General features: G+C 42.2%; 1 protein-coding gene across 1 annotated transcript in view; it reads right to left on the bottom strand.

The window, feature by feature from the left end:
* Window positions 1-16,912, bottom strand: part of SPATA16 (spermatogenesis associated 16) — a 122,881-nt gene that overhangs the window by 65,661 nt on the left and 40,308 nt on the right. The window contains exon 4 of the mRNA XM_065411238.1: window positions 1,216-1,300. Within this exon, the coding sequence (XP_065267310.1) occupies window positions 1,216-1,300 (85 nt within the window). The remainder of the gene's footprint in view (window positions 1-1,215; window positions 1,301-16,912) is intronic.

Consider the following 16,912-nt stretch of genomic DNA (forward strand, 5'->3'; position numbering starts at 1 on the left):
GAAGCATGTGTTTATGGACAACGGGGCATGCAGATAGGGAGGTACAGCTGGGGCAAATATCAATCAGGGAGTGGAAAGGATTAGCTTTATGACTGATAGGGCCAAAAGCAAAGGTGAGCTCTCTAAGTGCTGGCATGTGGAGGGAGAGCCCATGAATTACCCTCTGATGGTAGGGGATGAACCGTTTCGTTCCTGTTGGGTTTCACTGCCAGATGAGTGGACTGGGCCCCATCTCAAATTGCAGAGGTTGCACGGGAGGTGGGTCCCCCAAAGGGTGGAACCCCAGCTGCTACACAGTCTTGGCACCATGCTTAGGGCCAGCTTGGGCAATCAGGAGGGAAGGCACAAACAGGAAGGAGAGAAGTAGGGAATTAATGCCCAGAGAGTAGATGGGAAGAAGCAACTGAAAAATAAGGAGATCCTGCTATTAGCCCCTTAACCCAATCCTAAAAATAAAGAGACAGGAAGGAGGAGAGACTCTCAAGCAGTTACTGGAGTGAGTAGAGTTTCCGGAGCATAGATGTGTGTGTGTGTGTACACGTGGGTGTGTTTGAGACAGAGGCTAGAAATGTAACCAGTACCAGTGAGCTAGCACTAAGCCCCAATCCAGCAAACACTTACTTGATTACTTCCAAGAATACCGGTACTCCCATTACAGTCAGTGGGGCTACACATGTGCTAAAAGTTAAACATGTGCTTGAGTGCTTTGTTAGATCAGGGCCCTGATCCTACAAAACCTTACTCAAGGGAGTAATCATTGCTCGAGTGATGAGGCTCATCGAAGCTGATAGGACTACATGCAGTGATTAATCTTTGCAGAATTGGGGTCTTACTAGTTGTCTTTCTTATTGTACTCTGTTTCCCTGAGACCACTGGTTAGGTCTTTTTCCCTTCCATTTCAAAGAGTATGAAAAGTTATCAGAAAAACAGTCTCAGCCAAATTTTTTTTTAAAAGGGTCAGTATCTGGAATTAAATTTTATAGCACTCCATAAAATTGAAGTATGAGCCAAGGGTTAACAACAACCTTGAATTTTGCCCTTAAAATTAGTCACAGAAAATCTACTTAATTATAAATACGTTAGCGCTATACAGTGTCCTGCTGATTGATATGCCCCAGAGCTATCTTTGTCGGCAGTCTTTTAAGCACTAATCCTTCATTTTGGTCCTAATAGTGAGATGGGCTCCTCCTTTCTAGTTAGACCATCAATTTTTACCTGCCAATACAGTTTGATGAGCTTGCTTATATGCTGCTCACTGCCTCCTGACAGCCAGTACATGTAGTCAGCAGTCATGGCACTCCTAATGACAAGAGCAGAATAAAGACGTGAATGTTGGGGAGGGGAGGGAGATAAAAGTACCAAGTTTTTAAAGCAGATAATATAAAATGAATATAATATGAAGTTTATATAAAAAGGGCACACAGTTATACATAACTATCAGTCATTGCTCAACAGTAAAACACATTTTGGGAATACAGCAAGCATTTTTATTAGGTAGCTAAACTACATGCGAGAAAACAACCTTACATTTTTTCCTTTTATGGTTTTTCTGTTTATATTGTGCTCAGATATTTAATGGCTGCTCAAAAATATTTTATTCTGGCTGCTGCTTATTATGCTTTAAAGCATTTATGGACTAAAATACATTAAATATAGTCTAAATTTCTTCCAGAACAGCACTGAGATGTACTGCGAGTCTGAGAATATCTCAGTCTACAGCAAAGTCAAACATAGTTCACCTTTGATTAAATTATGCTATAAAAAAACCCCAAACCAATCAGCAATCTTTGTATCTAATTGAATACGCTTTAGTATCCAGACTGTTTGTTATAACCATTGCATTACTCTTATTAGACTGAGGGGATATTAAAAACTATTGTAAAGCAGATATTAATGCATTGCTTTCATTGACTTTAGAAAATCAGTTTGCTTTTATGGCTGCTTCTCCAAACTGCTCTCCATTTCCTATCCTCTGGAGATTCCAAATCCAATTAAATGTGACTAGATGTAATTCCAAATTGTCACTTTAGTCAATTAAACATATAATAATCTTGTGTACCTAATTACTAACCAAAAGTTTATTTGTGGATGTAGTGCTATCAATGTGTACATCTGCATGTTTCCCTTATCACTGCCTATATATTAATTGTACTTTGACATTACTGTAAATTGAATTTGAAATCTCCCCCCAGTTAAGTGTATCGCAACGAGTAATCCCAGTCCTGTTCTAATACCCTTTCCGATTGTTTTCCAAGCCAGTATTATGTTCTTAATAAGATCTGACCAAAAATTACAAGGATTTAATAATAAACATTTCAAAGAAGGCCTGGTATTAGGAGGCTGCATATTGTGATACTGTATTATAGACCTAGGAATGAAATCTGCTCTCAGTTGTATGCATGCAGCTTCCATTGACTTCAATGGGAGAGATGACTTAAGGACCTTGAGGTCAATGGCAATTGGGACAAATTACAACATGGTTTTACGAAAGGCAGATCGTGCCAAACCAACCTGATCTCCTTCTTTGAGAAAGTAACAGATTTTTTAGATAAAGGAAATGCGGTGGATCTAATATAACTCGATTTCAGTAAAGCGTTTGATACGGTACTGCATGAGGAATTATTGGTTAAATTGGAAAAGATGGGGATCAATATGAAAATCCAGAGGTGGATAAAGAACTGGTTAAAGGGGAGACTGCAGCGGGTCATACTGAAAGGTGAACTGTCAGGTTGGAGGGAGGTTACCAGTGGAGTTCCTCAAGGTTCGGTTTTGGGTCCGATTTTATTTAATCTATTTATTACTGACCTCGGAACCGAATGTAGAAGTGGGCTGATAAAGTTTGCGGATGACACAAAGTTGGGAGGTATTGCCAATTCGGAGAAGGATCGGGATATCCTGCAGGGAGACTTGGATGACCTGGTAAACTGGAGTAATAGTAATAGGATGAAATTTAATAGTGAGAAGTGTAAGGTGATGCATTTAGGGATGACTAACAAGAATTTTAGTTATAAGCTGGGGACGCATCGGTTGGAAGTAACGGAAGAGGAGAAGGACCTCGGAGTCCTGGTTGATTGCAGGATGACTATGATTCAGCAATGTGACGTGGCCGTGAAAAAAGCTAATGCGGTCTTGGGATGCATTAGGCGAGGTATTTCTAGTAGGGATAAGGAGGTGCTGGTTCCGTTATACAAGGCACTGGTGAGACCTCATTTGGAGTACTGTGTGCAGTTCTGGTCTCCCATGTTTAAAAAGGATGAACTCAAACTGGAACGGGTACAGAGAAGGGCCACTAGGATGATCAGAGGAATGGAAAACCTGTCGTATGAAAAGAGACTCGAGGAGCTCGGTTTGTTTACCCTAACCAAAAGGAGGCTGAGGGGGGATATGATTGCTCTCTTTAAATATATCAGAGGGATAAATACCAGGGAGGGAGAGGAATTATTTCAGCTTAGTACTAATGTGGACACGAGAACAAATGGATATAAACTGGCCGTCGGGAAGTTTAGGCTTGAAATTAGACGACGGTTTCTAACCGTCAGAGGGGTGAAGTTCTGGAATAGCCTTCCGAGGGAAACGGTGGGGGCAAAAGACCTCTCTGGCTTTAAGATTAAGCTTGATAAATTTATGGAGGGGATGGTTTGATGGGATAACGTGATTTTAGTCAATAAGTCAATAACGTGCCATCGCTGGTAATTAGTATCAATGGTCAATGTGGGTCTGGCTGGAGAATCTTGCCCACATGCTCGGGGTTCTGCTGATCGCCATATTTGGGGTCGGGAAGGAATTTTCCTCCAGGGTAGATTGGCAGAGGCCCTGGAGGTTTTTCGCCTTCCTCCGCAGCATGGGGCAGGGGTCGCTTGCTGGAGGATTCTCTGCGACTTAAAGTCTTTAAATCATGATTTGGGGACTTCAACAGCTGAGTCAAGGGAGAGAATTATTCCAGGAGTGGGTGGGTCAGATTTTGTGGCCTGCATCATGCGGGAGGTCAGACTAGATGATCATAATGGTCCCTTCTGACCTTAAAGTCTATGAGTCTATGAGACTTCAGTGGAAGCCATGGATTTGCATCTGAGGGCTAGATTTAGCTCTAAGGCTCTCTATCTAGCCCTCATTCAAGTCACTGGCACAAGTCCCATTGACTTCAGTAGGACAAAGAACAGCATCTAACTGAGCACATGGGACAAATATGACCAGATGGGTTGGTTGGCATATGCCAGCAGTTTGTTTCCCCATCATCACTCCAGGCAACACACGTGAGACTATCATCCATGTGACTCCATCCTGTTGAAAAGAACAGCATCTAACTGAGCACAGTTAGTATTCTTGTACCCTGATACAGTAGACACAAAGGGTGAAATCCCGGCCACCGTGAAGTTAATGGCAAAACTCTCATTAACTTTAACGGGGCCAGGATTTCACCCCCAGCATGTAACTGAGGAGGAAGGGAGAAGCTACATAAGAACCATGCAAGAGGTCTGGAAGGATTTTGCCTACATTTGTAGAACGATTCTGTATTGTTGTTCACAATTTATATGCAGGGTGGTCTGTAATATTTCCCCCTGCTCTGGTAAAGGCAATAGTTAGTATTACAATGTACTGTGTGTGTATGTGAGTGATGCTGCCCTCTAGCGTCTAGCTCAAAAGAAAGAAAAGAGACTTTTATTATGAACTAAAGCAGTTCTTCTTCAAGTCAAGTGGCGAGGCCTGAAGAAGGCCAGAAAAGCTGAAAGTCTTTGTCCTAGTTCCAGCTCACCAGGTGCATGTGTGATGAGGAGAGATTTATTTAATAACTGTGCCCGCTATCTGCAGCTATGGATTCTTTCCAAGACCAAGAAATGTTATCTATCCAGGTTTGACACGTGTCCATTTTCTAAGCTTTGCTGAGATGGGAAGGTGCACGGATAGGATCTATAATCCATTCAGCTGGCCTTATGTTAGGAGAATGCAGAAATAAGCGGACATTTGCTGGTTGGGATTGCATCTGGACCTATTACTCAACAACTGCTGCAATTTTAAAGATCAAATTTTGCAAATCCTTAGTCCAAAATGTCATGCTCATCACGGCCTCATTCTGTCCACTGCAGTATGAATGTGTCACTGGGGGGATGCCAAGCCGCTCTGCCATGGGCCAAATATGACCAGGTGGGTCGGTTGGCATATGCCAGCAGTTTGTTTCCCCATTCTCACTCCAGGCAACACTCGCTGAGCCTATCATCCAGGTGACTCCATTCTGTTGAAAATGTAGCCCCAAATCCACCTGTCATTTCTATGATATGGACCGCCTGTTCCTCCTCAGCTTCAAACAGTTTTCAGGGGTAGTTTTGTAGTTCAAGCACTGGACTGGGACTCAGATGTGGATTCAGTACAAACATTAAAGCCACCTCATGTCTCTGTGACCCAGCTTCCTGTCTGTAAAGTAGGAACAATAATACTTGACTATCTTGCCTATTTAGTTTGTAAGACAGCAAGGGCCATTTCTTACTACATCTTTGTACAGTGCTTAGCCCAATGGTAGGGCCTCGAGGCACCATTGTACTTCAGATGATACCATTTCCCTATTATTCTTCCCCATTATTTTGTTCTCATTTCTATGAACAGGATTCTAACCATGTACACATTTCATGCCTCCATGTTTAGTTTACAGCATCTGCTCCAGTTCTTGCTAAATTTCTGCCCCTTCTTAGGCACTTTCGTAAATTCCACTAGGAACGTATCTACACCTTTCAGCACCGAAATACCTTTACAAATCTGGCCCTTAGTCTCTCTCTGCCTCAGTTCCCCATCAGCAAAATGGGGATAATAATCCTTCCTTTCTCCTACCTGTTACCTATCCTAACTCTAGCATGTAAGCTCTTTGCAGAAGGGACTTTCTCTTACTCTGTGTTTTTACAGCAGCCCAATCTCAGTTCTGGTGTTACTATAATACAAATCACAATAGCAATACAGAAGATGGTGTCTCACTCTGTTTTAAATGAATGTCAATTACTATACACAAGGGATCTCTATTTCAAGGGACCTGTACTTTCTGCTCTTCCCAAAACACAGATGGAAATGGGAAATAAATGATACCCCATAATCTGGTGTGCGTGTTATAGCGCTCTGTTTATCATGGGAGTTCAGGTGACATTTATAAAGCCATTGAGCTTCACTCTTGTGATATGTATTGTCATCATAAACCCTTAATAAAAATACAATCTTTCAGTATAATGTAGAGTTGTGTAAATTTTATTCTCTCTCTAATTTTAAGTGTAAAATTGACTAACTCACAATGGATGGCTCCCTTAGAGTCTTTACAGTCTCTGGTATTAATCCATATTTAGTATTATATCAACCTGCCATTTGGTCCATCCCATTCAATATACATATATAAAAGATACTCTGCTTGTATTGTAGCTAATTTCTAAATGTTAATAACTTGGGTTATTTTTTTAATGGCCTAATGCACATTGTAGATTTTGCAAAGGTAGAAAAGGATGGAATATTGGAAGCACTAGAAGAAGAGGTGATAGTAGACACACACTCTACAAGAACTGACTATGGAAAATTAGAAGATCAAGCTGACACATGGGATTACTCATAAGAGCCACTATTTCATCTAAATGCTTTAACTGTTCCCTGGAGGGTCTTCAGAAATCATAAATGAGAGGTAGGACAATCTCGTGGTTAAACCAAAAACCTCACAATTAGGAAATCCGGGTTCTGTTCCCCAGGACATCAAGAAATTCCTTTATGACCTTGTGAAAATCACTTTAATCTCCCTGTCAAGTATCAGGGGGTAGCCGTGTTAGTCTGTATCCATAAAAATAACGAGGAGTCCGGTGGCACCTTAAAGACTAACAGATTTATTTGGGCATAAGCTTTTGTGGATAAAAAACCCTCTTCTTTAGATGCATAGAAATTTTCACTCTATGCATCTGAAGAAGTGGGTTTTTTACCCACGAAAGCTTATGCCCAAATAAATCTGTTAGTCTTTAAGGTGCCACCGGACTCCTCATGGTTTTAGTATCTCTGTTTCCAAAATGAGGATACCTTCTTCCCAAAGGTGTTATATTAATTCATTAATGTTTGCAATGCTCTCTGAGATTTTCAGAAGGAAAGCCCCTCATAACTCTGTAAAGTATTATCAGCAGTTTGTTTGTTTATTATAAAAGGAAGAAGAAGGCCACCAGATTGACAGAAAGTTCCCAGGACCCAAATTGCCTTAGATTTGAAGACAGCATTATCCCCTTTGCTGAAATCCTTTCAAACATAAAGCAATGAAGACAGAAATCAGAGCAAAGGATATGGACTCATGAGTCATCTGCAGAGATAAAGTGATAGCTCTAATGAAGGAGCCGATAAGAGAGAAGGAAGTGAATATGGGTCACCAGCAGAGGATCTGAAGTAACATTTTCAAAAGTGCCTAAGTCCCATTTTCAAAAAAGCCCTTGGTTCTTAGAAGCCTAGCTGTTATTTAAAGCCAGTGGGACTTAGGCGTCCAAGGGCTACATTTTCAAGTACATTTAGGTGCCTAAAGATGCTGATAGATTTTCAAAAGTGTCTAAGGCTAGGTCTACACTACCCGCCTGAATCGGCGGGTAGAAATCGATCTCTTGGGGATTGACTTATCGCGTCTCGTCAGGACGCGACAATCGATCCCCGAATCGACGCGCTTACTCCACCAGCGGAGGTGGGAGTAAGCGCCGTCGACTGGGAGCCGCGGCAGTCGATTTTGCCGCCGTCCTCACAACAGGGTAAGTCGGAGCTGATACGTCGAATTCAGCTACGCTATTCGCGTAGCTGAATTTGCGTATCTTAAATCGACCCCCCCCTGTAGTGTAGATATAGCCTTAGTGAGTTAAGTGCCTAACTCCCCTGGATTTCAATGGGAATTAGGTGCCTAACCTGTCCCTGCACTCCCCTGAGCGCAAGGAATGTACTTGTCCTCTGTCCCTACATGGGGATGGGGGAGGAGGAAGGCAGAGAGCCACAAGAAGGGGAGAAAGCTCCTATTTGTACACTTCCTCCCCTAAAGCAGCTATGCAGGGGCAGGACAAATTATAGCTTTATACCTATGGTCAGATAAACAGCATTTTCAAGACACTGCTATGTAATCTGACTCCAGTTCATGGCATCACCTCCCTGTTTCTGACACCTCCAGCGACATGGCATCACAGTATAAAATACAGACCAGTACAAATGTGTAATTTCGAAGGCTATCAATACACTCCTAATTACTCATATTGCTCAGATGGCCAAAAATGCACGTGGATAATCTGGACTGAAAGAGAACAAGCAGTTGCCGGCAGTTTATTAGAAAGTCAGTTCAAATAATCAGGCTTTTCCAGTGAATAGTCCTGCATGGAAAGCGACCTCTTCTCCTCACAGTTTCTTTTTTTAGGATTTCTGGTTAAAGCAATGGGACTGGGAATTAGCACCTGGGTTCCATTCCCAGCGCTGTCATCATTTCCTTGGACGACACTGACTAAGTCAGACCCAAATTTCAAAAGCGTGGTGTCCAGCTTGAGACACCTAAAATATGGCCTGAATTTCAGAGGAACTGCACACCAACAACTCCAGCTGAAGTCAGAGGCAGTACCCGGGGCTCAGCACCTCTGAAATATCATTCCCAAACCTGACAAACCCAAAGTTAGTGGCTGCATTTGAAAACGTTGGCCTTAGTCTCTGCCTTTGCTTCTTCATCTGTAAATTAAATAACACTTCTTGCATTATAGGGGTATTGGGGGCTTAATTCACTAATAGCCAAAATGTTTGAGAACTCAGATGGAAGGTACTGAGGCTACATCTACACTACAGGGGGGGGGTCGATTTACGATACGCAAATTCAGCTACGCGAATAGCGTAGCTGAATTCGACGTATCGCAGCCGACTTACCCCGCTGTGAGGACGGCGGCAAAATCGACCTCCGCGGCTTCCCGTCGACGGCTCTTACTCCCACCTTCGCTGGTGGAGTAAGAGCGTCGATTCGGGGATCGATTGTCGCGTCCTGACGGGACGCGATAAATCGATCCCCGAGAGGTCGATTTCTACCCGCCGATTCAGGCGGGTAGTGTAGACCAGGCCTACGTTTAATAGCAAGTCCAGCAATGACCACTAAAATGTTGCCGGGCAGTTTCCATTCTTACCCTCTATTTTTAGCAATGCACCACAAAGACTACCCTTCTTTACCCATTAGAAATTAGTCTTTTCCCTCACTCTCTCTTGAGAATTTCTGTTGTTGACCCTAATGAGAAATGCGTAGCAACTTCTTCCTTCAGCTACTTACCCATGAAGAAAGGAACAAATAGGAGGCAGAGTGGAGTGGCATGGTGGCACATAGCTTTTTCCTATCCTTGCCACGATCTGCTCTGATGTAGTGCTACCCTTTGCCATCCAGTCTGAAGCCTGTACTGGTGTCAAGCTTGGACTGAACTTACCAAAACCTACAACCAACTCCACAAACCCCTGACAACTCACCTAAAGCCGGACAGAGAATAGGGAGAGGAGTTGCTGCTTCTGAAGCCCCTCACATGAACAGTAAAGGACATGAGAGCTATTGAGGTTGCAGCTTCTCATGTACTTGCACTCTGAGCACTGCCACAAGGGGGCATGCACACCGCCCCAATGGTCACTGCTTTCAGGATGACTACGGTGGTAACACACATGCATCCAAGAGTGGAAGGTTGCAGAGGCAATTGCTCAAGAATCGGCTTGACATTTAAATGTCTCTTCCAAAATGAGAGGTCTTTTGTTATATCCAAATGAAGTTTGGAAAGCAGTCGCTAGCAGTCGCTAGAAAGCACCTGTGCCCTATAAGGGCTACCGCAACAAACCCAAACCTAGCATGTGTTAAGGTAGTAAGGCTAGATTCAAAAATTCTTGCTATATCTGCTCAATCTGGCCACTTGGTGGTGTAAAACAATAAGATATTTATATAGAACTGAAGACACCACAACAGACCCTGAAGTCTGTCTTAATCTTAAAGGATACATATTAAAAGAATCAAAGAAAGTTTTAGATACATGAGTTCTGCTGATTCCAACAGAAAGCATATGGCCAGACCAGGCAGAACAGCATGAGGGGTCTGTGATGAGAACTGGAAGTGGTAATTATGATCTCCACTGGCCCTGAGCATCTATTATTACTAGTACAATAGCATGAGAAATAGGATGAGGAATCTCCCCCAAAGGTGGAGAAGGAGAAGCCATGTACCCCCAACAGTTGTGCTGGAACAGGGGGAGCCAGGGGGCCATGGCTCCACCACTTTTTCCTGGCTGTAAGGGCAAGCAACAGGGAGGGGGGGGCATAGAAGAGAGAATTAGGGGTGGGGGACTTGGGGAAAGGGGCAGCAGGGGGGCAGGGCCTCAGGGAAAAGGGGTGGGGTGAGGGTGGGGGCTCAGGGAGAAGGGGTGGTGCGAGAGCAGAAGTTCAGGGGGAAGGAGTGGCATGGGGGGAGCAGGAAGTGGCCTCAGGGGAAGTGGCCCCCCACTTTTAGGAAGCTTTCACTGCTCCTGACCCCCAAGGCTGGGAGAATCGCGCCCACCACACCCAAGAGGAAACTATGGGGGTGGTAGTTGGTGACTCCCTTCTAAGGGAGAAGGAGGTATCCATCTGCAGGACTGACGTGGCATCCCAGGAGGTGTGTTGCCTGCTAGGGGCCCATATATGAGAGATTACAGAAAGATTGCCGAGGATCATCTGACCCTCTATGCTGCTCACCCATGTGGGGACTAATGATACTGCAAGCAGATCAGAAGTGATTACAGTGCCCTGGGAGTGAAGAGGAAGGAGTTGGGGGCTCAGGTGGTGTTCTCATGATCCTTCTGGTCAAGGGTCGGCCCAAGCAGAGACAGACACATCTTGGAGGTGAATGCATGGCTATGCAGATGATGTCACCAGAAGGGCTTTAGTTTCCTCCACCATGGGATGCTGCTCCAAGAAGAAGAACTGCTGAGCAGAGATGGGGTCCACCTATCAAGGAAGGTGCAGAGTATCTTCAGATACAGATGGACTAACCCAGTGAGGTGGGCTTTAAATGAGGTTCAACAGAGGCAAGAGATAAAACTCAAAGGTAAATCCAAAACATGGAGAGCTAGATGACAGGTCAGAATCTGTGGGGAACATGGGCAATCACATCAGGGACAAAGGAGAGACAAGAGGGAATATAGAGGGGCAATCTAATGAACATCTTAGATGTCTGTATACTAATGCAAGAAGTATGAGGAATTAGCAGGAAGAACTAGAAATACTAGTGCATAAACACAATTACAACATAATTGGCATAAAAAAAACTTGGTGGGATAATTCACAGGACTGGATTATTGGCATAGAAGGTACAGCTTGCTATGGAAGGACAGGCAGGGAAAAAAGGGAGGAGGTGTTGCTTTGTATATCAAAGATGTATACACTTGCACTGAGGTTGAAATAGAAGTGGGAGGCAGACCTATTGAAAGCAGGGCACAGATTAGCCAACAAAAGTACTTAGAATGCATCAGAGACAACATTTTATTACAGAAGGTGGAGAAAGCAACTAGGGGAGATGCGGTGCTAGATTTGTTTCTGACAAACAGGGAGGAACTGGTTGAGAATTTGAGAGTGGAAGGCAGCTTGGGTGAAAGTGATCATGAAATTATAAAGTTCCCATGAGAACTGGTAGGCAAGATCCCATGGGAAGCAAGTCTAAGGGAAAACAAGAGTTCAGGAAAGTTTGCAGTTTAAAAAAAAACATTAATAAGGGCACAAGAGCAAACTATCGCAATACATATGAAAGATAAGAAGTATGGTAAGAGACAACCTTGCTTTAACCAGGAGATCTTTGACAACCTGAAACTCAAAAAAAGAGTCATACAAAAAGTGACAACTAGGTAAAATTACAAAGGATGAATATATACAAAAAATAACACAAGCACATAGGGACCAAATTAGAAAGACCAAGGCAAAAAGCAAGATTAAACTAGTTACGGACATTAAAGGTGACAAGAAAACATTTTACAAGTCCATGAGAAGCAAGAGGAAGACCCAGGATAGGGTAAGTCCACTACTCATCGAGGAGGGAAAGACAATAACAGAAAACGCAGCAACAGCCGAAGTGTTAAATGCCTTTTTTGTTTCAATTTTCATCAAAAAAGTTACCAGTGATTGGATGACTAACATAGTGAACATCAGTATAAATGAGTTAGAATCTGAGGCTAAAATATGAAAAGAAGAAGTTAAGAATTACTCAGACAAGTTAGATTTCTTCAAGGTGGGACCTAATGAAATACATCCTAGAATACGTAAGGAACTGGCTGAAGAGATCTCTGAGCCATTAGTGATTATCTCTGAGAATTAACAGAGTTGGAGAGAAATCCCAGAGAATTGGAAAAGGGAAAATGTAGTACCTATCTATGAAAAGGGAAATAAGGACAACCCTGGGAATTGGTAACAGAGGGTCCTGTGGCACCTTTAAGACTAACAGAAGTATTGGGAGCATAAGCTTTTGTGGGTAAGAACCTCACTTCTTCAGATGCAAGACTTCTTCTGATACTTAACCCTGGGAATTATAGACCAGTCAACTTAACTTTGGTACCTGGATAGATAATGGATCAAATAATCAAACAAACAATTTGTAAGCACCTAGAAGAAAATAAGGTAATACGTAACAGTCAAGAACAAATCATGTCAAACCAACCTACTATCCTTCTTTGACAGGGTAGCAAACCTTGTGGATAGGGAGGAAGCAGAAGATTTGATATATCTTGACATTAGTTAGGCTTTTGATACTGTCTCACATGACCTTCTCATAAACAAACTAGGGAAATATAGCTTTGAGGAACCTACTATAAGGTGGGTGCCCAACTGGTTGGTAAAGCATACTCAGAGAGTAGTTATAAATGGTTCACAATCAAGCTGGACTACTATATCGAGTGAGGCCCGGCAAGTATCTGTCCTAGATCTGGTTCTATTCAATATCTTATAAAGTTTGTGGATGATACCAAGCTAGGAGGGTTGCAAGAGCTTTGGAGAATAGGATTAGAATTCAAAATCATCTTGACAAACTGTCTGAAATAAATAGGATGAAATTCAACAAGGACAAATGCAAAGTACTCCACTTAGGAAGGAATGATTAATTGCACAAATAAAAAATGGGAAATTATTGCTGCAGAAAAGGATCTGGGGGTTATAGTGGATCACAAACTAAATATGAGTCAAAAAGGTAATACAGTTGCAAAAAAAGTAAACATCATTCTGGGCTGTATTAGCAAGAGTGTTATAAGCGAGACACGAGAAGTAATTCTTCCACTCTCCTCAACACTGATAAGGCCTCAACTGGAATATTGTTATGTGCAGGTCTAGGCACCACACTTTGGGAAAGATGTGGACCAATTGAACAAAGTCCAGAGGAGAGCAACAAAATTTTTTAAAGGTCTACAAAACATGACCTACAAAGAAAGATTGAAAAAAATGTGTTTAGTGGGGAGAAGAGAAGATTGAGGGGAAACATGAGAATAGTCTTTAAGAATGTAAAAAGTTGTTATAAAGAGAAGGGTGATAAATTGTTCTCCGTAACCACTGAGGACAGGACAAGAAGTAATGGACTTAAATTGCGGCAAGGGAGATTTAAGTTAGACATTAGGAAAAACTTCTTAATTGTAAGGGTAGTTAAGCACTGGAACAAATTACCTAGGGAGGTTGTGGAATCTCCATCATTGGAGATTTTTAAGAACAGGTTAGACAAACACTTGTCAGGGATGGTCTAGTTCAGGGGTCGGCAATCTTTCCGAAGTGGTGTGCCGAGTCGTCATTTATTCACTCTAATTTAAGGTTTCGCGTGCCAGTAATACATTTGAATGTTTTTAGAAGGTCTCTTTCTATAAGTCTATAATATATAACTAAAGTATTGTTGTATGTAAAGTAAATAAGGTTTTAAAAATGTTTAAGAAGCTTCATTTAAAATTAAATTAAAATGCAGAGCCCCCCGGACCGGTGGCCAGGACCTGGGCAGTGTGAATGCCACTGAAAATCAGCTCGCATGCCGCCTTCGGCACACGTGCCATAGGTTGCCTACCCCCGGTCTAGATAATACTGAGTCCTGCCCTCAGTGCAGGGGACTGGACTAAATGACCTATCAAGGTCCCTTCCAGTCCTATATTTCTATGGTTTTAATGATTCTATAATAGTGTCTAAAGGGCCAAATCAGGGCCCCATTGTACTGTCGGTTAGCTGGCTCTCAATCTTCAAATGGTAAATATAGTTATACTTCTTTTGCAGTTTTAATAGCTCTACAAGCTCTATAATACACAAACCCATGTCTTTGTGGTGTTAATGTTACTCTAATTTCATAACCTTCCTTTCCAATATCCTGAATCTGCCCCTCAGAGGCAAGGTATCAGACTAGGTGAACCACTATCCTCTTCTGATATGGTACAGCTTACATTTTCTGGAGGTTAAAAAAATTGGAATAGGGTTGGAGGCAGTTCCTTTTTTACCTAACTCAGAGAGTGAACAAAGAAATAATAGTTCAACTTTAAACATCTGCCCCAGGTCATGAATAAAGGGAAACTCTGATTATTTTAAGGTCTCTGGAGATATCTGAAACCACCAGATAATCAGAGTTTCAGATAAACAAAATTTGGTTTTGGAATTTTGAATAAAGGAGAGAGGTGTGAAATTAGCACAATCAGGGTTTGATGATTGCGTGTACACGGATATGGAAATAGCTACCAAATGCAGCAAAAGGAGCCCTGTGGCTCATGACGTAGCTAACATCTTATTGGCTGCAGAGGAGTGGATAGAACTCCCAGGGAACCTGCCAACAGTGAACCTTTATCATATGGAGAAGCAACACAAAGCACTCAAGGGCTGAGCATGCTGTTCTGTTGTACTCCGAGTCCCAGATGGCTTAGGCAGTGAGAGACCATTACTAGGAAACAAAAATAAGTCTCCAGCGGGGCAATAAAGAGTACTAACCACCAGGTCAGTAGTTCTTATTGTGCAGTGGTTGCCTTTTTAAAAGAACCTGTCTTTTGGTAGTAAGTAGTAATATTTTCCTATGTTGTATTGATAGTAATATAATTTGTTACAAAAAGGCTACCTTTTAAATGGCAACTACTATGTAAGGAAACAAAGACCTTGCAAATGTGGAGTAAAAAGCAGAGAAGATGTACTTGGAAAGGACAAAATCTTAAGGAAAGAAATGACAGGAGGCACTTAGGAAAACAGGTCATTAAGCACAGCAAGATCTCAGATGCTCTGTGACACAATATCAAACAAATAGTAGTTTGCATAGATGCATGTCATGCAAATCTCAAGAGGCATGGAAAGCCATGCTGCCTGTTAAGGTTAACAGCTGAACTGTTTGAGAAAAGATGGAGTAATTGGGATGAATGGCTTAAAAACAGGTAGCTGATGTAACTTTTAGAATAATAGTATCTATACTCCCTGTAAGTCAGAACTGATTCTTCCTCAGTTTGGTTGTATTCCCTTTTCTGATACACCCAATGCCCCCTCTATAAAGACAAAACCCATACTATCAACAATGCTGTTTACTTTTAATGAAAAATATTAGTAACTAAAGCTGCCCACTGTTTTTGACACTGCTTCAGCTGAATGAACTATTGTTTGACACTCACACATTTGAGAGTAATAAAAGAATAATGAGTAGAGCATAGAAATAACAGCTAGGTTTTTTTGGATACAGACTGACACCATATACTGGTGTCAAATTAAATAATAAGCTGCATGGACTTTCCGTTGGGCTTTGACTGATCCTGATAAATGTCAAAGCTTCTTTCTTAGCTGCAATTTATGAAGTGCTCCTTTGTAATATTTCTCTGGGGAAATAGCACACACATAGTGGAAACTCTCCGTTCCTTGCTTGCAGAAAACCCCCAGATTCATTTTCTTCCTTCAATACTGAAAAATCTGACATCACAAATTGTCATTCTCGCCAGCAGAGGTCTCCCTGCCCCCTGGCTCTGGGAAGGAAGTCAGTGACTGTAACTAACAAGAAATGCTTTCATCAGGCTGCACTACAGTAAAAAACAAGGTGGAAGGAAAATGAGCAAAATAACGTGGGATAAGGTGGGTTTGACTCTTCCTTTATTTTATCTATGCAAGGATGTAGCAAGGAGGGCAAAGTTGGCATGCAATATGGACATTCAAATGAGATCCTACCCGTACACAAGAGCATGCTATTAGGTATGAGTTTCTAAGACAACAAGACATTATTAAGGCAGCAGAGTATGTGATTTCAGTCAAAAGGGATGTGGCTGGTCCAAAATATGGCAAGCACTTCCACTGACAGAAATGCAAAGATAATGTATGCATAGAATATTCATGAGTGTCTTTCACTAGGTGTGTTCTGTGCCTGGCCTATACATTAAAACTTCTAAATGATACTTGCATGCCTTGTGCACCATCCTTATGTAACCCACTGGTGAATGTGGGTTAAGGTCCCTTCTCTGTGCCAATCTACAGAGGACAGGAATTGAAACAGCCCTTAGTTACACAGCCTTGGCTTTTTAGCTCAAGCTGTAACAGTTTGTGGTTATAGTTCTGGAAGTCCCAGATTCAATCCCCAGTGTGTCATCCAAGAGGCAGCCATCACACATGAAGCTTACAGTAGAGTTGGTACTGACGTTTATGCCACCATGACTAGCAAATGCAAAATAGTTCCCTTATCTCGGAGCACTTCATTCCTGAAAGCAGAAGTAATAAATGACACCCCAAAAGACTTCAGTGTTGAGCCAGCCCAACATAAGGATTCTTGCTTTACTGGATGTATCTGGGTATCTGATATCAAGATTCTTTCACTGGCTACATCTTCCTCTGCTGCAATGATTTTCTGGCATACTGAAGAAGCACTGCACAGGATACTACCTTAAGTTCATTCTCTCTGTCTTGACCCCAAGAAATTCACAGGGCCTGAGATACTAGTATAAAAATAACCTTC

This window comes from Emys orbicularis, chromosome 9, assembly GCF_028017835.1.
Source record: "Emys orbicularis isolate rEmyOrb1 chromosome 9, rEmyOrb1.hap1, whole genome shotgun sequence".
Classification (NCBI taxonomy): Eukaryota; Metazoa; Chordata; order Testudines; family Emydidae; genus Emys; species Emys orbicularis.